General features: G+C 56.8%; 1 protein-coding gene across 1 annotated transcript in view; it reads right to left on the bottom strand.

Moving 5' to 3' along the window:
* The window catches only part of LOC103668017 (cadherin-23), a 264,181-nt gene that overhangs the window by 23,552 nt on the left and 220,021 nt on the right, over positions 1-20,608 (bottom strand). Inside the window, exons 14-19 of the mRNA XM_040624110.1 lie at positions 12,584-12,648; positions 10,676-10,913; positions 9,174-9,279; positions 6,988-7,115; positions 2,214-2,286; positions 429-545 (exon numbers count right to left, since the gene is read on the bottom strand). Of these exons, the coding sequence (XP_040480044.1) occupies positions 429-545; positions 2,214-2,286; positions 6,988-7,115; positions 9,174-9,279; positions 10,676-10,913; positions 12,584-12,648 (727 nt within the window). The remainder of the gene's footprint in view (positions 1-428; positions 546-2,213; positions 2,287-6,987; positions 7,116-9,173; positions 9,280-10,675; positions 10,914-12,583; positions 12,649-20,608) is intronic.

A 20,608-nucleotide genomic window follows, 5' to 3' on the forward strand; every position in this document is an offset into this window, starting at 1 on the left:
ACACTCCACCCCTAACACGACCATCCTTGTTCTGCAGGGGGGAAACCAAGGCACACGCTGTGTTAAGAAGAGGAGCCAGGGTTCAAGAAATACGCCTGCAGCTGACGGAGGGGGACGTGGAGGCTTGAGGAAAGAGATCCCCCGTGGGGTGGTATGTTAGCCAGCTGTTTGTAAAACGGAACACATTTTAAACATAACAGGCTCTTCACCATTGAAAGGCATCCTTCAGTGGATACATTCATATCCCAATTTTTTTAGGGGGGCGGGTAAGATCACTAATCACACTCAAGGTCATATGTCAGGATGAACCCAGGTGCTCCAAGCCGGCATGCTCCAGACGAGAGCTTCCTGGGAAAGGGAGGGAGAACTTGGCTCCGGGGCGGGGGAGTCGGCCTGAGGTGGGGAGGATGGGGACCACGGGGGCTCACCTGAGCGGGCGTTGATCCGAAACTGGGAGGAGCCCTCCAAGGAGTAGATGATGGACTCCTGACCGTACTCCCGGGAGCGATCCAGGTCCGTGGCGTTCAGGAACAGCACTGTGGCTCCTTCCGGAAGACAAGGGTGGGGGGGGATGCTCACCGTAGGCTCGCAGCTTCCGGCCCTGGGAGCAGGCCCTGGGACCTCCTGCTGACCAGGGTCCAGGAGCAGGAAGCCTGCCCCTGGGGCACCCAGGGATGAGAGTGGGCTCAACACCAGAGCTCCCTGGGCTGCATGGGGACAAGGCTCCATGGGAGGGGGTCCCGGAGCCTGGGGTGGATTACACCTGCCACTCTTACCCCCTCCCCCCAGAGAGTGTTCCACTGCTCTCCCCCACTTCCCTCTGGCTGCTCGCCAGAGAAAATACACTCAGATTGAGCAGCTTTGACTCTGAGTCAAAAAGAAACGAAGCCTACATTAAATTATCCCACGTTTATCGTATTCGATTTTGGTCTTGTTTCATCTTGTTCACAAGCGGGAATTTATAAGGGTTTTTATTTTCTCTTTAATGTCTAGTTAAGGCCCTCACCTTCATGTCCATCTCTGTGAAACCCTGGGTCAGGGGACCAGCCTTTCCAGCGGCCTTCGCCGGAGACCCTGAGAGTAGCCTGTCCTGAGGCCACATTTGCTGGGCTGTGGGCTCCAGCCCCCTCCTGTCTCCCACGGCCACCTAACGGCCACACTGAGGAGATTCAATGTGTGGACTTCTAGAGTCATGGCGGCCAGGCTGGAATCCCAGGGGACCTCTGGCAACTAAGCCTCAGCTTCTTCCTCTGTCAAATGGGTCTACCTAGAAAGCCAACTTATGGGGTTGTTGGTGGGGACCCCGGGGGAAAGCATGCAGGGTGCAGGCCCACGGCAGCTCTCACTGAGCCACAGACGGGGGTTACTACTGTGTGGATGAATCAATAGTTCCGTGGGTATCAGGGGCCAGGCAGGGGGCTGTGAGATAGGCAGGTCATTCTGGCTCCTTCCGGGGAGTGTGGGGCCTCCGACTCTCAGTCTTACCCTGAGCAGGGGGACAGGTACATGGGCCCTGATCCACCCTTTATCTAAGCACGAAGTAGAAGAGCATTAAGCGCCGTGGTGAAGGCCTCGCCTACCAGAGGCCGCGGGGACGGTGGGGAATGCAAGGGGTTGCTTCAGCGCTGACCCTCTCCAGGAGATGCTTGACTGGCACAGGGAAGGGTGGGCTGGGCACAGCCTGGCACCCACCCAGGAAGTCGTCAGACACCAGGAAAGTCCCATGGTACCACAGAAGGTCACCCTCCAGATGCAACGATTCCTAATCTGGGGGTTTGCCCCACTGGAATAGTCCACTCTGGATGTAAGGGTGAGCTGTCAGCCTGACCCAAGGACACAGCGGGTCCCCGGGAACACAAATGTGGAGCTGGTGGTCCTGGGTCTGCAAGCTGGGCCCTGCCACCAGAGACATGGCTGTGAGACGAGTGTCCCCTTCTATTTCTCACATAGGAACATAGGCCAGCCTGGTCTCACAGCACTGTGATTCAGTACTCTGTACACGCTCGCTTAGTCAAGCCCGTTCCATCACTGGTCAGTGACCCCTCTCTCCCCTGCTAGACTGCAGCCGAAGGAGAGTGGGGACCCAGTACCCAGCCGAGTGCCTGCACATAGTAGGTGCTCTGTAAACAGTTGCTGGCTGGCGGATAACTGGGCTTGTCATGGGTGTGTCTGCTGGCTTCCTGGCCTAACGGCCTCCCCGCTGGGGCCCGTACCTGCCATGACGTTCTCCACCACCGAGACGAAGTAGGCAGGCCTGCTGAAGGTGGGCGGGTTGTCGTTCTCGTCCTGGATGGAAGGGAAACAGACAGGTTGTTGGAGCCAGGGAGGCCGTCAGGGCTGGTCAGCTGCCCAAGGGGAGGCTGGGTGTGGCTGGCACGGAGGAGCCTCGGCCCTGGCATACAACCAGAGCCAGGTGGGGTGTCACGGGGGAGGGGGCTGGGTGCTCCCCTGGCTGGGCTACAGTTCGGGGAGGGAGGACAGGCCTTGGGGAGACACGTAAGGGCCAGGAAGATGGAGAAGGAGGGCAGCAGGTGGAGCTGCCTATACTCCCAGCTTCCCTGCTCTCCCACTGGTCTTCCAGTGCTGCTCCAAACGTACTCTGTTCCATCAGCTCACCATCCTCCATGCTGGGGGTGCCCACTCGAAACTTCCCTCCCAGCTCCCCAAGATGACGGTGGAAGGTTCTAGGACCCTCCCCACCAGAAGTGAAGGGAGAAAGGAACACCCCGGCCCTGAAGTGTGCAGTGGTGGGCAGACGGGGTCAGGTGGCTCCCAGAGCCCGAATTCCAGGCCCCTCTGCACACATAAGACCATGGCTCCAACACCCACCGGGGCAAACCCTGGCCCACCCTCCCTTCCAGCTCCAACACCTCTGGTTCTTGAGCAGTCCCTCGCCCTGCCTAGCCTCCACCAGAGACCAGGTCCGAGGGACAGTGGCCAGGGGCTGGTGCAGGCCGAGGGGCTGAACCGGCACAGCCTCGGCCTCCTCCTGCTCTCCCTGTTCCTCTGTCTCCCTCTTCCACACTCGGCGCAATTTCTACACCCTTTAAGACTCTGGTCCTCACCCACTGCTTTTTGTGATCAGTCAACATGAATTTCTTCCTGTTCGCCTCTTGGAGGAAGCCCCACTGGCCCCCTGACTCAGAGCCTTCTCCTCTTCCCCTGGAAGCCCTGGGGGTGGCGGCCAACGGGAGTCTCCAGGCTGCAGTGTTCATGGCACGTGCTCTCACGGGGCCTCCTTCCTCATGGACCCAGGAGCTCGTTGAGGAGAAGACTCCCATAGAAGCCCCCTTTGCTGGTGTTACTTATAGCTGAGCAGCAATGAAAGAGAGGGAGGCACGACAGCTGGCCGTCCACGCCTTGGAACTTTAGAGAATCCCATCCTGCTGGATTGCGGGTGCCCAGAAGGGAATGCTGCTCTTCTCCTTCCCCAGCCTGTCCCCCGGCTCTGGGCTGCACACCAGAGCCCTCCGCCTCAGAGAACTGGCAGCGTGAAGACTCTCCTGACATCCAGGGTCCCGACAGCGTGCCAGGGCATCCCCCTGGTGCAGGTGCGAGGGGCCCATATACGTATATATTTAAGCCTTCTGCTTGGCTGCGCGAGATGGCGCTGAGAATGTCAGTGACAGAGCACGAGGCAGAAACTTATTAGCGGTGATATTTCCCTGGGTCCTGGCACTGCATTCGCTATTAGTTCTAACTCAGCGGCTCCCTCTACAAAAGCTTATTGTCCCCTAATGGGAAATCTACAAACCAAGTTTGACTTCTTTATTAAAAACCAACAAGCAGTGGGTGAACAGGAGTCACCTGGCCCCTTTCGCTCGCCCCTTCTTCCTCCAGGAGCCTCGTTGCCCTGATCTGCCTCTCCCCACCCCCAACCTGTGCCGGAAGGGCTGCCATGAACTTCTCATCTCTCATCTTCACTGGGTTTCCCCGCCTCCCCGCCCTCAGTTGAGAGAAAATCCCTTCGGTGGACGGAGGAGGCAGCTTAGCCACGTGACAGCTACTTAAAAATCACCCACGTGCAAAATCAACCCAAAGGCGGTGACCTTTTCAAGTGCGGTCCTTAGACACAATTGACTACACCATCCCAAAGCCCTGCTCGAGAGATGTTCACTCACAGCCAAGGTGGCACCTGTCTTTGTTGCCAGACCCCTCATCCCCTCCTCCCTGCAGTCAGGGCCAGAGCACACCTGGAGGGAAGCTGGGGGGCCCCTGCTGATCTGCAGGACAGCTTTGAGGGAATTTGAAAAGGACCCTTTCTGCTGGGCTCCGGTAGCTCCAGGCAGAGTGGATCCCCGCCCCCACCCACCCCTGCACGTGGAGACCCTGCTGTCTGGATTCAGGGAAGGAGGCAAAGGCTGCTGACCACTCTTTTATCCACAGTGAATGAAGAGTTAGTTTGGCTCCTTGGCCACCCTCCTCCTGCTTGCGCGGGCTCCCCTGGAGAAGCTGAGGCGAAAGGAGAAAGAGGCCCTTTCTGGGTTCCTTCCCTGAGCCACAGGCTGGGAAGCTGGGGTTTGGGGCAGTCCCTGGGTTTCAAGATCCCATTGGGACAGACCTGTGAAGGCCTTGCTACTCCAGGTGTGGTCCCCTGACCTGAAGCATCAACATTGGCTGGAGTTTGTTGGGAATGCGTAGCCTCAGCCCTTGTTAGACTCACTAAATAAGAATGTGCATTTTAAGATCTCCAGGAGATTCACATGAACCTTGAGGTCCACTGGTCTCAATCACAGGAAGATAGGGATTTCTAAGGCTTCAGGCCTAGGACTGTAGTGGAAAGGATGTGAACTCAGGAATCAGGTCAGGATTCAAATCCTAGCTTACTAGGACTGGAAGCAAATTCAAGTGCCACTTACTAGCCAGTGAGCGAGGAAGGCACTGGGAATCCCGGACCTGCTCTGTTGGCTCATCTGTGGCATGGGATTGGGAGCGACTGTGTAATGTGAAAGCACCTGACATGTTAGTGGCGCTCAAGAAGTTTTAACTTCCATGTGACCAGTTCTGCCTGTCCATCCCTGGGCTGGTGTAGAACACCTCAATTATTTCCCAACACCTCCCCTCTTCTCACCCTCTCCCTCATCTGCTTCCCCCAAACTGAGAGCGAGTTCCTTTCTGGCTGAGTTCTCTGGAATTCCCATGTATAGTGGAGATAGCCTGGAGCACAGATGCTGCCGATGGTATGCACGTCTGTCTTATCAGCCGCGACAACAGCCAACATTACAGGTGCCAAGTACCACCTGCGTGATCTCACTTAATCCTCACAACGACACCATGACGCAGTACCATGATTATCCCCATTTTGCAGATGAAGAAACTGAGGCTCAGAGAGACAGAGAGTTAAGGACCGCAAGTCACGGAATTAGAGCGTGGCAGAGCCGGGTGTCAAAGCCACACATCTCCAAAACTATGTTCCTTCCTCCATTCTTTGAGGAGGGGGGCAGGTTTCACAGACACCTTTGCATACCTCCCAGCCCTACTGCCGCACCTGGCGCACAGGCAAAAGCCACCGTGCCTGAGCAGAGAACACCAGCTGGTTGACAATGATGGGTGGGTTGCCCGGGCATAGGAGCATGACCAGGACTGGGGCGCTTTGGGGGCTGTGTTTAATCAAGATTGGTAAACTAGGGCTGGGGTCTCGTGGAGAAGAATACCAAGACATGGTCATGATTGGCAGGGAATGCACTCTGGTTCTTTGGTGCCCCCCACCTCGGTGCTTCAAAGCGGGGGGCTGTGGATAAAAGGAAGAGTGTTTAGGCTCCCGTGGATCTTCTCTTTCCCAGCCCCCCACTCTCCCCAGCCTCCTACCACTCCCTGAAACCTGTGGGGTCCCAGACTCTCCGTCCCTTTGCTGGGTCTTCACAGCCTCACCCTCCAACGCCACCCCTAAATCCTGTTCCCGCATGCCCACCTGCAGGGCCCCCCCAGGGCATCACCACCCACCTCGTCACTGCCAGCCCTCCTGTGCAGCAAGCAAGAAAGTTTCCCTGCCCGGACAAGGACTGTCCCACTCGGCAGCTGGCTCTGGAGCCTCTGCTTTGGGCTGAGAGGACGGGGCTTGGTAAAGCCAGGTGTAGGCCGGTGCCAGAGGCTGCTGGTGAAGCCATGTGGGACAGGAAGGCACCCAGCATGCCTGCTCTGGAAGGGATTTTCCTGACTGTATGTCAGACCACGGCATATCTCCTAACCTGACAATCTGATCTAATCCTCCTGGAGCCTATAACGCCCTAACTCTTCCATCAACACACATTCACTCGCTCCTGCAGGCAGCAGCCTTTATGAGATGGGGGCGGGGGCGGGGGGCATGCTTGTGCATGCACTGTGGGGAAAGGCCCACTGGTGCCCGGTCGGACCATGCTCTGCATCCTTGGGATCGCGAGGGGCACGGCATGGGGCAAATGAACCAGCGTGGAGATGGAGACCGTGACTGATAATTTCAGACATGGAGAGCACTAACGTGTGCTTGACATTCATGTCAGACAAGCTGTGGTTTGGTTTCAGGCCCCTTTAGATCCTCAGAGGACCGGACAAAGGAAAGAAAAAAGGAAGAGGGGGATATAGAGAGAGGACAAGACAGAAGAGAGATGACCTCTCCGTAATTCCCTTAAACATCACAAAGTATGGCTCTAAATGAGGGAATCCCACGACATTTCCTCCTGCTTGAGCCCCAGTTCCTGTTCCCCATCAGCAGGCATCCTGAGTCCCCCTAATGAAGTTACAGCAGGATGATGGGGCTCTTCTCACATTCCAGGGCCTGACCTCCCCGGCTGAGCTAGGAGGCAGCTTGGCCGCCGCAGCACTGGCAGAAGTTTGCGGGGTGCAGCCTTTGGGACAGTCTGCTGGGTGACTCCCAGAGCTGCGGGGACAGCCAAGGAGGTAGGGACACAGTCTGACACCACTGGGTTCAGGCAGGGCCCCCAACACTCTGGGAAGCACTCACCACCCCTTATCTTGAAAGGGCAAGACCAGCACCCCCCGAGTACTTACAAACACTTCGATGGTGACGGGGACAGTGCTGTTCAGAGGTGGGTTGCCAGCGTCCTTGGCCATGACTGTCAGGTAAATCAGCCCGTTGGGTATCTGCTCATAATCCAGGGGACGGCTCACGCTGATCACTGAAATGACAGGAACAGGGCCCAAGGCCCCGTATAAGCAGACTTCGGATGCCCATCCAGCCAGGGTCTCCTTTGGGCAGAGAGGGTGTGGTAGGCGCGGGCTGGCCAGCCCTGCCTCCTCCCCCGCCCCTTACTCTGAACTTCTGGAGCCTCATGGTCTGGACTTCGGTTTACTGACAGCCTGATATGTGTGAGGCACAGTGCTGAGCACGGCAAGCGTTGACTATTTTGGTGTGTAAGCACTGCTTGACAGGTGAGGAAACCAAGCTCAGAGAGGCTCAATAACTTGCCCAAAGTCACACAGCTAGCACCTTGATAGAGGTGGGACTTGAGCCTAGGTTTGTCTGAATCCAGAGCCCCGTCTCTTCCCCAGTAGGTGCTATGGCCTGCTTATCTGTCTGTCTGTCTCACCCACTTATCTGGCCCTCTCCTTCAGTCTGGAAGCTGCTTGGAGGATGGGGTCATGCCTCAGGCTCTCTAGTTTGCTCTCTTACCAATTCTCCCTCCAGATACTCACAGAGTTCACCCACTTACTGCCCAGCCTCAGGGCTGCTGGGGTGATGCCAACAGTGGGGTGCAGATGGCAGCTCCTTCCTCAGTCTCCTGTAGCCCTGCCCGTTCCCTCCCATGGCCTCTGTCCCCTTTACCCTGGGGTTTCCATGCCCATTCCGTCCAGCAGCCTGCTCTGGGCACCGCTTAGACCCTTTGGGGGGGACACTCAGGTGCTGCCGACTTTACTGTCAGAACTCTGCTTGAAGGTGGTGAAGACACCCCTACAGCCAGAGGCAGGCAGAGGTGGAGAGGAAGGATTTGGGGGGAGCTGAGAGATGCCCCCCACCCCGAAGTCCCCACCACTGCATGTGCCTGAACCCTCCCACGGGTCCTCTCCTGCCTGGGGAGGGAAGGCATATCGGCTCCCGCATGGGGGTCACAGGTGGTCTGCCAGGGCATTACGACAATATGAAATCACCACTTTCTATGCAGAAAATGGAAGCAAAAGCATTGCTTTTGGTGGGTCTAGTCAAGAAGAGGCCAGGCTGTGCCAGTGGGCAAAGACACTTCAGGTCTTTAAAGTGTGTGTGTGGGGGGGCACAGATTTTATAGAGAACATCAGGCTCTAGCCTCTGGAGCCAGGATTGCAATTTCCGTGACCACGTTTCCTTGACCTAACTGTGGGGTACAGGAGGAGGGAGTGCTGGACTCAGAGTCACCCAAAGCGCATCCGTTCTGCCTTGGGGGCACCTAACCCATCTTCAAGCATTCGGGAAGTTTCCCAGAGGAGGGGGTGTCCAAATGAACCCTTAAAGCCAGCCGGAGGTTATCGACTTAAAGGCCAAAGGGAGGCAGAGCAAAGAGATAGGGAGGAAGGGTTTTCCTGGCAGGAGGAACAGACTCTGCAAAGACATGGAAGTGAACCCTAAGGGAGACGGAAGGGCTGAAAGAAGAGGCTGGAGAGGCAACCAAGAGCCAGATCACACGAGTGTCGTCGGACCCCTTTGCTGTATGACCTTGGGCAAGTCACTCCCTGTCTCTGGGCCCTTGTTGCCCCTCATCTGAAAAACAAAGTGGTCTCAAGATCTTGGAGCTGAAGGCTGCTGCTGCTACTCCCTGCCTGGGGTCTGGGGGTCAGGAGTCACAGCGGGCTGGCGGGGCAAGGCGCGGAGTCTGGGACTGCGCCCGGGCCAGGCGGGGAGTGGCCGCCGCCTGCGAGGCAGCTGAAGCCCGCCCAGGGGGTCAGGAAGCACGCTGACAAGCCTCTACCTTATGGACCTGGCCGGGCGGCCTGGGTAAGGACGAGGGGCCCTGCAGACAGTGGAAGTATCAGACGCGGGGCTGCCCACGGCCTGAGACCCAGGAAAGATGGAGCTGATCCTGCAGAAGGGCCATCCCAGGCCTGTGTCGCTCGCCCCAGCTGATGGGCTGTGGGGCAGCTCCCTGGGTCGTCCAGGTGTGTCTGGGAGACAGATGGCCACCCCCCAAAGAGAGGCGTGAGCGTGCAGCCCTGCTCTGGCCCGCCGCCCTCCTCCCTGGGCTGAGCCCTCCTCCCCAGCACGCTACCTCCATAGCCCTCGTACACGCTGATGTCAAAGTGGCTGCCGAAGACGGAAGCGCTGACGATGCTGTAGGTAATCTGGTTGTTGGGAGGGGAGTCTTCGTCCGTTGCCTGGAAGCAAGAGTGCAGACAGGGCCCGTGAGCCCTCAGAGGCGGGGGCTGGACGAGGGTGGGTGGGAGGGGAGCACTGGCCCCCTCGGGGTCCCTGCTTTGGGTGATCCGGGCCTTCCTTGCCCCTCAGCTGGATGCTGCCCTCTGGCTCCCCGCAAACACACCTCATGTCGGGGTGTGGAGGCAGCATGGGAGTCTAGAAGGTCAGCTGGAGGCCTAGGGGAAAGGGGGAAGGTCGGGGCTTACCCCGAGGACGGAGAGGGTCACCGCCATCCCAGGCACGACCATCTCCTAGACTCTCCCGTCTCAGCTTGAACACCCCACCCACAGAGACGTTCCCTGACCTCCAGACCAGGTAGGCCCTGTGCTGGGCACCCCGTTAGTCCCTCCGCACCCAACTGTGGCTTCCTGCTCCGTTTCTGCTCGCCTCCCTCAGACCGTCAGCTCTGTGCCAGCAGGAACCTTACACTTCTTGATGGCTGCTGCATACCTACAGTCTAGCACAATCTTTCGCACACAGTAGGTGTCAAATAAATGCACATGGCCTGAATGCAAGGTGGGGGGAATGCCCTGGAATGAGGTCAGAGATCCCTCTTCCCCTTGACGGTCTTCTGGAGTGACTAAATGAATGCACTTCTTTTCAGAGGTCTCTGTTCCCAGAGAGCCTCCTAGGGCATCCCACCACTCTGGTGTACCGGGAGCTGAGTGGGGCGGGACGGCATGGTGGGTGGATTCTGCCGTCCCTGCTTCCCCCTGTGCCCACTCCTGGTCTCTTGCCTTCATCCCTGCCTCCTTCAGAATCCAGTTCTAAAGGGAGGCTCTGGGTCCTGTCACTCTGGGTGGGCACAGTGTGGGAGGGGAGTGAGGACATCAAGAAGTCTCTGGTCAGAGTTACTATGCGTGGGGGGGGGGAACTCACTGCATGAGGACACTGGGAGTGTGGGGTCCCGAGTTCTGGCCCCAGCTCTACTACTCCACTGCCTCCTTGTGCCCTGGGAACTGCCTCTCCCCTCCCATTTCCCCTTCTGGGACATGGGTGGTGCCCCATGGTCTCTGGTTCCTTCTCGCTGGGGCAGTTCCAGATTCCAAGCAGCCACCAAGGGGCCTGGATGGGGGTCCTTCTATGAGATCCTGCTTGGCGTTTGCCAAAGGAGGGGGGGGAGGACATCCCTTTGCTGAAGAGTGACCTGAAATTTAAGCTGACCCAGACACTTGCCCCACTCGGTTACCCGGGACACGAGGGAGTGCTCAGAGGCCTGACACAAATCGGGGCTGAATTTTTGGTGGATGGCAGGTTGGCCTCTCTTGTGGCAGTTTCCACAGGGCAGTGGCAGGCCGAGGGTGCAGAGGGGAGCGTGGGAGCGGGGCTGGACTGCAGGATGTCCTGGCATCTTACCCGGAGCCGCACCAGCTGGGTGACGGAAGGCTCATTCTCCCTCAGGGCCCCCACATAGGCATCCTTCTGGAAGGTGGGCACGTTGTCGTTGACGTCCAACACGTTGATCCTGACCCGGCCGGTGGTCTCCTCACCACCCCCGTCCCGGGCGATGACTGTCAAGGTGAAGCGCTGGATGAGCTCATAGTCCAGTCTGGCGATCAGCAGGACGAGTCCTGTGTCCTTGTCCAGAGAGAACCTGTGTCAGGCAGGACGGGGGAGAGAAAGGGACCCTGGGGTGAGGCAGCTCATAGATAAGGCCTGTATTTACCAGCCTGTCCTTGCCCGAGCTGATAAACACAAATGAGGTCAGAAATCTGCCATCTTTTCCCTTGCCCTGAATCAGAAGAGCACCTATTTCTAACGGGGAGTGGGGTGGGAGGTGGTGGGCGGGGGTGAGGACCACATGGGGGTGGAACAGTCAGGTACTGAGGGGGCAGGAGCAGGTTGATTTCGTCAAAGAGGAAACTCAGGCAGACTGACCCTCCTGCGCCGTGAACAGGAGCTCCTGCCTACCGTAGGCATTTTCATGCTGGGGAACAATGATGGTCAGAATTCTGCCGTCCCCGATGGTTTTGCACCAAAACGTTTTAAGTGGATGGTAAAGCATGTAGCTAGGGGAGGGCTGGCTGGTCATCTCTCGGGAGAGAGCTCTTGTCTTCTGCTCCAGGGCACAGCCTTGGCTAAGAGCCTGGCAACTGGCTCCTGGGGAGGACCAAGGTCCAGCGAGACCATCCCTCCACCCGCCTCCTCTGAGCAGCCCCTCGGGAGCCTCGCTCGAGTTGGAAGTTGGCACACGTATGCCCGGATCTGGTTCCACAGCTGCCAGCCTCTGAGCCTGAAAGGTCCTGGCTCCAAGACCAGGAAAGAATATGGGAAGAGATAAGAAAACCTAAGTTGATCAGGACAAGGCCGTGTGGACACGGGTGCCCTGAGGCGTAGAGGTGCCCTGTGCATGCCTGCTGCTGCTGGCTCCTGCCTCCCCTCTTGAGGCTCCATCCGGAGTGGCCGAGAATGGCCAGATGCACCTAACAATGTCTGTCTCTTCCCGATCCCTCCCCGGAATGCAAGCCGACAGCCCCTCTCCTCCTCAGCCTGTCGAGCTTCCAGATGCATCAGACACTTCGTTTTTAGAGGCACACCTGCTGTCTGACTTCAACTTGGCTTTTGAACATGTTAAAAATGAGAGGGTTTCACCTTCGGCTTAACTGAGGACAGGGAAAGAGATGGCCCAGAGCCATGTGGGTGACAGGGCGAGGTGGCACCGGCTGGGCAGTGAGACAAGCCACCCACCCGATGGCCGAGGTACGTGGTGGGCCCTCTCCTGCTGGACGCCATGTGTCCTGGTGGTGAAGACCATGTGCAGAGGCCGGGCCCTAGTGCTTACCAGCTGTGTGACTTTGGGCAAATGACTCAGCCTCTCTGAGTTTCCTCCCCTGCAAAGCGCAGATGATAACAGTGCCCAGTGCTGCGCTCCTCCCGCACTTGTGGGGATGAAATCAGATCATGTGTGGAAAGCTCTGGGCACAGAGCCTGACACACAGCGAGGGTTCCCAGATGCTAGCTGCTGCTCTGGCCTTCACTGGGCACTGTCACTAGCGTTTCTGAACTGCTTCATTTCCAAAGCTAAAGGCTGTCTTTTGAGGGTCAGAGAAATGATGCCTCAGAGAGTTTAGAGGACTTGACCAAGACTGTGCTATGGCTAGGGCCACGGCAGCAGTGGCGTCCGTGGGTTCTGACTTCCCACTCAGAGCTCTAGCCATGGTGGCATGGCACCCTCCCTGGGCACTGAGAAGTTTCCTGAACCTTGCGAATAGCACAGTGCCACTGCTGGGGTGGGGGTGGGGGTGTGCCGGGGCAGGGTCTTACCGGTCAGGGTCATCACTGAAGAAGTAGTTGACTTCCCCGAAGGTGCCCACGTCATTGTCTGTTGCCTGCAAAGGTGAGAACAAGAAGTCGTTGCTGCCAGACCCAGCAAGCCTCCTGATCTCACCGGAAAATGTCCATGGCCAATCCCTGGTCCTCCCAAGCAACTCCTCTGGCTGAATTTTCTAGAGGTGCGTTGTTCAGTATGGGTGCCCGCAGGCACCAAGCGCTATTAACAGTGGGGAGCACAGTTCTGGAGGATCGGTCTTCCGCCTAGGTCTCTAACCTGGGGAAACCACCCCTTCTGGGCTCCTGTCAGGCAGGCTTATGCTCTGCAGAGGCTCAGAGGACTTGGGGGAGAGGTTTTGGACCTGTGACTTTGGGTCCCAACGTGTAGGTTTGCAAAGTATTGCAAACAAAGGTGGAAGTGGGTTCCACCATCTGGTGGATTCTTCCAGTCCTTCTCTCCTAGTCCCCAAAGCCTCCACATCTGATGTGCTTCCCGATGGGAAAGGCCCTTTGGGGGGGGGGGAGGCATTCTAGAGTCCTGCCCCTGACATTCCTTCCACCCTCAGTTTGGTTTGTGAGTCCGGCAAGACCTCTTTTATCCTGTCTGGTCCAGCTTGGCTTCTGCCACTTGCAGTCGAAAGAGACAGGGGAGGAGGAGAGGCCTGCCTTACGCGGATGACAGTGGCAATGACGGTGACCACCACCAGCCTGTCCTGTCGTCCCGCCTTTTACATTTTCAAAGACCATTCATGTTTATCATGACCTCATTTTATCCTCACAACTATCCCACATGATGAGGGAGACAGACGTTTCCACCCATTTCACAGATCACAAAACTGAGGTCCTGACCCCGGTGAGGGCCATTCTAGGTCACAAGCCGGGTTATGAGCAAAGGGAGGCAGAAACAGGGATCCTGACTCCTAGCCTGTGGTTCCTTTTTTCAGGCCATCCCAGTGGGGCCCCGCTCCATCTCCTGCCCTCGCCAGGACAAGGGCAGTTTTCAGCGGAGGTTTGGCTTTTGTGGGTGGGACTTCCGGCTTCGGCCTCATTCTCAGCATGGCCGTAGTCTACAGTGTAGGGGAAATGACACCATTCATTCGTTCGCTCGTTCCTTATTAAGCACGCGCTGTGTGCCGGGCACCGGGACTCTGCTCCTTTCCCAGGCCACTCACTGCCCTGGAGCAGCCCGCTGCCACGTGCCAGGAGCAACGGCCTTGGGCTGACCTTGGGGACATCTGCTTTACATTCAGGGCTTCTCCATAAGACTGTGATTGGACAGAGTTTCTGCTAATAAAAATATGTTTCATTACTTTTATTTTTTAGCTTTAGTGAGGTATAATTGACAAATGAAACGGTAACATAGCTGAAGTGTGCGATGTGATGATTTTTTATACGTGTACGCTATAAAAGGATGTCCCCATCGAGTTAATTAACACAACCATCACCTCCCTTATTTACCATTTTTTTTTTTTTGCTGAGAACACTTAAGTTCTACTCTCTTAGCAAATTTCAACTCTACAATACAGTGTTAGCAGCCGTAGTCCTCATCTTACACATTAGAGCTTCAGACCTCATTCATCGTACAGCTGACAGTTTATACCCTTTTACCAACCTCTACTTCTCCCGCCCTCCGTATCTTCGTATTAAGTATTTTTTGAGGTTCTCTTTCAAGTTCCTAGATTCTGTGAAATCTATTAAATTCCATGTTATGATACAGCTGAATGTGTGAGAGACGTTTGTGTTCGGTATACTTAGTTGAGGAAGGCAGATAAGTGAATAATAGATTTCTACACCTAAGGACCCAAGGGAAGGGTTCAGATCTCAGTTACCCAGAAAGAAGCCATTTCTGGGGCTGAGGGCAGCCTCTGTGCCAGATTCCCATTCAACGTCCCCACTGTGTGTTCTGGCAGACAGTGTACAGACTTCTGCTCGGCCAGGCTCCGAGTACATGACGGGTTCTTAGGGATGCATGTCGAGTAAGTGACAGAGATGACACCGAGCCATGGAACCCACCCTCCTTGGCAGGACTGACTCCCAGACAGACCCTCCCTGGTGCCCTGAGCCACTCCTCACGACCACTGCCATTTACCGAGCAGCTCACACTTGTCACACGTTCTATCTCTGTAACCACCCTACAAGGTAGGGCCTATCATCAGCACCACCTCCAATTTACAGACAAGGAAACTGAGGCACAGAGAAGGTAAAGAGCTCCCCCAGGGCTTCACAGGGATTTGAAGCCAGTGCTGTCTTGCCACGCCCTTGGCCTCGGCGTGTTACTGCTTCTGAACCGAGGGGAGAGCTTGCTCTCAGAAGAACTTACACCTGGGGATTCCAGGGGAGAGGAGACAAAGCTCCTCAGAATAAGCCTGCCTCTCTCCTCCCGTTTCAGGGACCAGAGGAGAAGCGGGGAGGAGCCTCTAGTTTCCCTTTCGCCCCACTAATCACCACCACCATGTGTGGCAGTATTCAACTAGAGTAAGGGCAGCTTGGTCTGCTGAAGAACTGACCAGATGCCATCAGGCCCCTGCGTGAGGGGTCAGCGTGGCCTGAAGACCCCAGTTCCAGGCCAGTGTCAACAGCGCAGGTCACTGTGTGACCAAGCATCACCCCCCTCAGGCCTCGGCGTCCTGGTGGGTCAGAGGAAAGGGTCTGGGGGAGCAAGGGAGGCCGGGCTCACCTCCCAGCACACGGTGCCTGGCGCAGGACCACTGCTGCAGGAGTGCTTGGAAAAGGAATGAATGAATTCCAGGAAGAAGGGGTGGAGAGATGGGGCAAAGCCAGGGACGAGAGAAGACTAAAGGGGATGGAGCAAAGGGGCTGAGAGAAGGGGCCAGGAATCCGAGAGAGCAGCTAGGAGGTGTGGAGGGGATCAGGAGGAGAGGAAGAGAGGGCTGGGCTGTGCAGGAAGTGAGGGGGTTCCTGGCCCCAGGGACAAAGCCCTTCGTATCTGGGTACCCTGTGGAACTGCACTCAGACTATCAGGGCAGGAAGGACCCTGGAGGTCCCCCTTGTCCAGGCCCTTCCACCCTGGGACCTGGAACAGCTGAGGCCCAGGAAAATGAGGTGACAAGATGGGCCAGTCTTCTCTTCCTGGGAGACACTGGCCTCCAAACCCCCAGCCCCAATCGCCACGTCCTCCCCTGGTGGGCTGGGCACGGCCATGGCTCCCACAGTGAGCCCTTTCCTCTGGGGCCTCTCGCTGCCTGCCCACGCCACTGATGCTGACCAGGGAAGATTTGTGAGTCCTTCAGTGCCACCGTCTAATGACCATAGGAAATACGTACGCCCAGTGAAGAGGGGAGGGAGAACTTTCATCTTTCAAATGCACGAAGCAGAATCAGAAGAAGATGAAAAGCTGCTTTTGTGCCCCTGCCAGGGTGGGGACAGCTGGCACTGACACAGAGGGCTCAGGCCAGTGGCAGGGGGCCCAGGTCAAGTGCTCTGGGCCTGGGAGGAGGCAGCAAGTCCCATCACTCGGCGGCCCTGCCAAAGGCCTTCTGGGCTGCTGGGTGCCCTCAGGAGATGGTCCCTTCTCCTCCACACACACTCACGGCCCTGCCCTCTGGCCTCTGCTGTCAGCTCCAGCCTCACCTCTGACCCAGGCTGGCCCATGTGCGGTTCTGGGCCAGGCTGGCACAGCCCATCTGCTCCCTCTGCCTGGACCGATTCCTTCCTCTCCTGCCTGGCTCACCTTCTCTCCTCCCTGGCTCCCCAAGGCTGGGTTAGAGCTTGGCCCTTCGGGAAAGACTCCCAGCCCTGAAGGTGCTGTGGAGAGGAAGCGGTCAGCTGCCGTGTTTCCTCCCACCGGGCTCTGGCTCCCTGGGGACACGGCGGGGTCATGGTGCCTGACGGGAGGGCTCACGCTGTCCTCTGTCCTCTATAGCGACATCTGCATCCACACCTCCACGACATGCATTCACGTACGCGGGTTTCGTTCCGGCCCCCGCCCTGTGAGCTGGGTACTGTTACAGCCCCCTGCTCCTTGCTTTTACCGAACGACCAACGGGGAAGCAGACAGGATCATCAGTAGGAAAGTTGCCCAAGAGCTCACCGCTGCTAAGTGGCAGAGCTGGCCTCCAAATCCCCATGTTTAAAACCATTTAGCACCTCCAGGGCCAAGTGGCCCCTGTGTCGGGCCTGTGACAGCCAAGGTGCCGCTCAGCCACGCTGGCTAGGCCACTGGAGGGCGCTGCTGGGCCTGCCCCCTCTGTTCCTCACGCACTTTTCAATCAGCCTCCTTCATGCCTGCACCACTGAAACGAATCCAGTGCCACACAGACAGCGACCCTTGGGCCCACTTTAGGAAGGAGGGGTTGGGGAGTGAGCAGGGTCTGTGCACAGAGGACACATGTCCTCCTCGTGCCATGAACACCCTCTCTCCTGCCACGTTAGCCATTGGTTTTGACTTCTTGCCCCCGGTCCCTTCTGACCAGTCCTGGTAAGCAGTAAAGCGTACCAGCATGTACCTATGGGTTAGATCCTAGTCCTGGGGGATGGCAGTGGGTACGCGGAGATGGCAGAGGGGAGGCCTGCAGTGTAATTCAAGTGCTCATCTGGAACCCTGGTTTGGCGTTGTTTTTAGAATTCTAGGAATGAGTGTCTCTGTTTCCCTGCAGGGTGATGTCCGGGGTCTCATGGGCCGGTCAGATAGCTACAGGGATGGGGGAAGGGGACGGCCCAGCTGGCCAACTCTCACACTGTACCTGGGAATTCTAAGAAATGCCAAGCCAGGGTTCCAGGTGTCCCCTCTGTGGTCTCTGCGTACCTACTCCCATCTCCCAGGGCTAGAATCTTACCCACAGATACACACTGGTACACTTTACTGCTTACTCAGGGGCAAGAAGTCAAAACCAATGGCAAACATCATCTTCCTCTGCTCAAAAACCTTCGGTGGCTCCCCTTTGTTGCAGAATTAAATCCAGACCAGCACCCTGGTGTCGAGGCCTGGCTGGCTTTGGCAGTCTTGTACTCACCTCTCCATGACGCACCCTCTCTGTTCTGGGTTCTGATGACCTGGTTGTACCTACCCCTTCATTCTGTCACTGCCATCCAAACTCCAGCCCAGCCCTCAGGACCCACCCCAAATGCATGCTCACGGAAGGAGCTCCCTGACTGCTCAATGTTCTTGACCTGAGAGCCCTTGGCTGTACCTCTTTTGTTTTTTTGTTTTTGTTTTTTTTATAAAGATTTTATTTATTTATTTGACAGAGAGAGACAGCCAGTGAGAGAGGGAGCACAAGTAGGGGGAGTGGGAGAGGAAGAAGCAAGCTCCCCGTGGAGCATGGAGCCTGATGGGGGGCTCGATCCCAGAACCCTGGAATCACGCCCTGAGCCGAAGGCAGATGCTTAACGACTGAGCCGCCCAGGGCGCCCCTGGCTGTACCTCTTTTGGAACAGGTGGTGCAATCTGCCATTTCTGAGAACTGCCCGTGTATGCCCCGTGTCCCCCCTTGATAGAGAAGTCTCTAGTTAACTCATTTTTGTATCCTCCGTTGTGTCGGGCACAGGGGTCAAGATCTTTGCCAAATTTAGCAAAATCTGGGATTTCTACTGCCAGTCACTGAGGGCTGGCATGACCTTCCTTCCAGGGGGCTGATGTCTTCCATCAGCAGATACCACAGTGGGCAGGGAGCTGCCAGAGCCAGGCTGTTCAGCTCACCCAGGGGGCGTAGCTGATGTTTTTAAAGCCTCTCCAACGAGTCTCTCAAGCTCTGATGTCCCCCCTGAGCTCTGCAGCCTGAGTAGGGGGACTCAGCAAATGGTGCATGCAGTCAGCCTGCTGGGGCCCACGCAGAGCAGGTGGGAAAGGGCAGCATGGAGTGGGTCTAGAGGGGCAGATGGAGGACACCTGGCACACCACGGAGAACCTTCGTGAAGACAATGACCAGATCCTTAGTCGTGTATTCAGTAAACATTTTCTGGGCTTTTCCAATGTGCTAGTGATCGTACCAGGCACTAGAGTCATGGTTATAGGTATGCCAATGCCCTTGCTGGAATGTGACTTACAGATGGGAAGGGGAGAAGATGAGAATGCAGGGGAGAAATAACTAAAGAACTTAATTTCAGACAATGGTAACAACTGTGAGGAGAGTAAAGCAGAATAGGGGCTAGCAGGTGATGGGGCTGCTATTTTAAACTGATGAGTCCTGGGAAAGACCTCTTCCGCCAGGTGTATTTGGGTCTATGGGACAGCCACTGGCTGGACACCAAGAAGCCCTTGGGAGCTCCTGGGGAGAAGGGCCCTACTGCAGGCACGGAGCTCGGAGGCGGCTCACAGCACCAGCCTCCTCTAGCACAAGTGTGTGCAGTTCAGAAAGAGGGGCCCTCACGCAGGGTCAGCAGCTGTCCCCACCACTGGCACGCGGGCAGAGGGTGCGGCTGGGATTGGCTGCTGTCCAGCGCCTGATTTATAAGACATCTTCTCTGATTCTCCCCAACACTGGCATTACCAGCAAAACTAATTCCCTCATTTGGGCCTTTATAATTGCATTGCGAGTGCTTATTTCCGTGATGGACAATGCTGGCAGAAGTGTAATTTTCTTCTGCTGACAAAAAGGAAAAAAATAAATACGCATGGTGGGGGGAATTCCAAAGGTTAAGACAAGGTGAGCCTGCAGTGGGGGAATAGCCAAATTCCCAGACTGGCCAGGCCTGAGTCAGAAATGCCCATCTTTCCCTTGGCTATGGGGCAGGGGGAGGGTAAGATGGTGCCCCTTGCCATCTCCATCTCCCTTTGAGCACATACTGTGAGCTATGCACTATGCCCAGTGTTTCCCACACCATATTTCCTTCTATCTTCCTGACAGCCCTACCCTGGTGGTGGGGGGATCAGAACCAATGTTATCCCCATTTTACAGACAGAACTGAGGCTCAGAGAGGTCAACCAACAATCAACTTGTTCCAGGTCAAATGGCCAAGGTACAAGATATGAACTCAATTGTGCTCTCATGTGCTATTAACCACTCCCCGCCCCTGTTGGTGGGGCTGGGGGAGAGCTGTCTTCCTGCAGTTGGAGAGCTCAGCCATGAGATCCAGGGTGCCCCTACCAGGTCACTGTCTCTGCCCTCTAGAAGCCAGATGAGTCCCCACAGGCAGACTCCTCCTTGCCATAACGGCTCTGCCCCCGCCTCTGCCTGGAAGGGGTAGGCACCGGCGCCTCTGGCCATGCCCATCAGCAGAGGAAGCAGGGGTCTCTGGCTGTGGTTTCCCTGGAGGCAGGCCCTCAGCCAAGACCCCTGGCCCTCAAATACGGCCCCCCCACCTCTGCCCAAGCTTGGTCTTTCTATGTGCATGTGGCTCAGGACGTAGACTGGGAGAGGCCATGGCCTGCTAAAGGTTGAGGCAGATGGACTGGCTGTGGGCACCCTTCCCAACCCACCCAGGTCTCTTCGCCGAGCACCCTCCGGATACAGTGCTCCCTTTAACTTGTATGCCAGGGCTCTGTGCCCAGCCCAGCTCATCACGACATCTCACGCCCACTCCCAGGACCCACCACGTCACGAGTGGTCAGGTCCTCCCCTCTCCTGGGGCCCTCCCAAGGGCCCCCTTCTGACCCAGCCTATTTTCCTGACAAGCCATCACCATCTCCCACCCTCTTCCATTCATTTGCTCTGGACCAAGGGCCTCCCTTGCTGACACACTGTCCCCATCATGTAAGTCTGCACCTCACTACTGTCCCTCTTAAGAGCCTCACAGAGGCCCATCATGGATGCTGGGCCTTCTGCCCGCTCTGGCCTTCTCCCAGGTCTCCCTCCAAACTGCCACCCACCGGGTGCTGTACTCTGACAGCGCTGACCCCTCCCTGGGGACAGACGCCATCCTCTCTCACGGTCGCAAACAGCCTCCACCCTTCTCTAGAGCCTGAAAGTCCTGTCCTTGCATCTTCTCTCCTCTGGTATCCTCATGCTCCCCCCCACACACACGCCCTCTCTCTCTCTCTTCCTCTCCCTGTGGCTCGGGCAGCCCCCACTATATACCTGTCCTTCTGCCTCCCACAGAAATCTGTCTGACTCAGATGGA

Source organism: Ursus maritimus, unplaced genomic scaffold (genome assembly GCF_017311325.1).
Source record: "Ursus maritimus isolate PB19 unplaced genomic scaffold, ASM1731132v1 scaffold_7, whole genome shotgun sequence".
Lineage (NCBI taxonomy): Eukaryota > Metazoa > Chordata > Mammalia > Carnivora > Ursidae > Ursus > Ursus maritimus.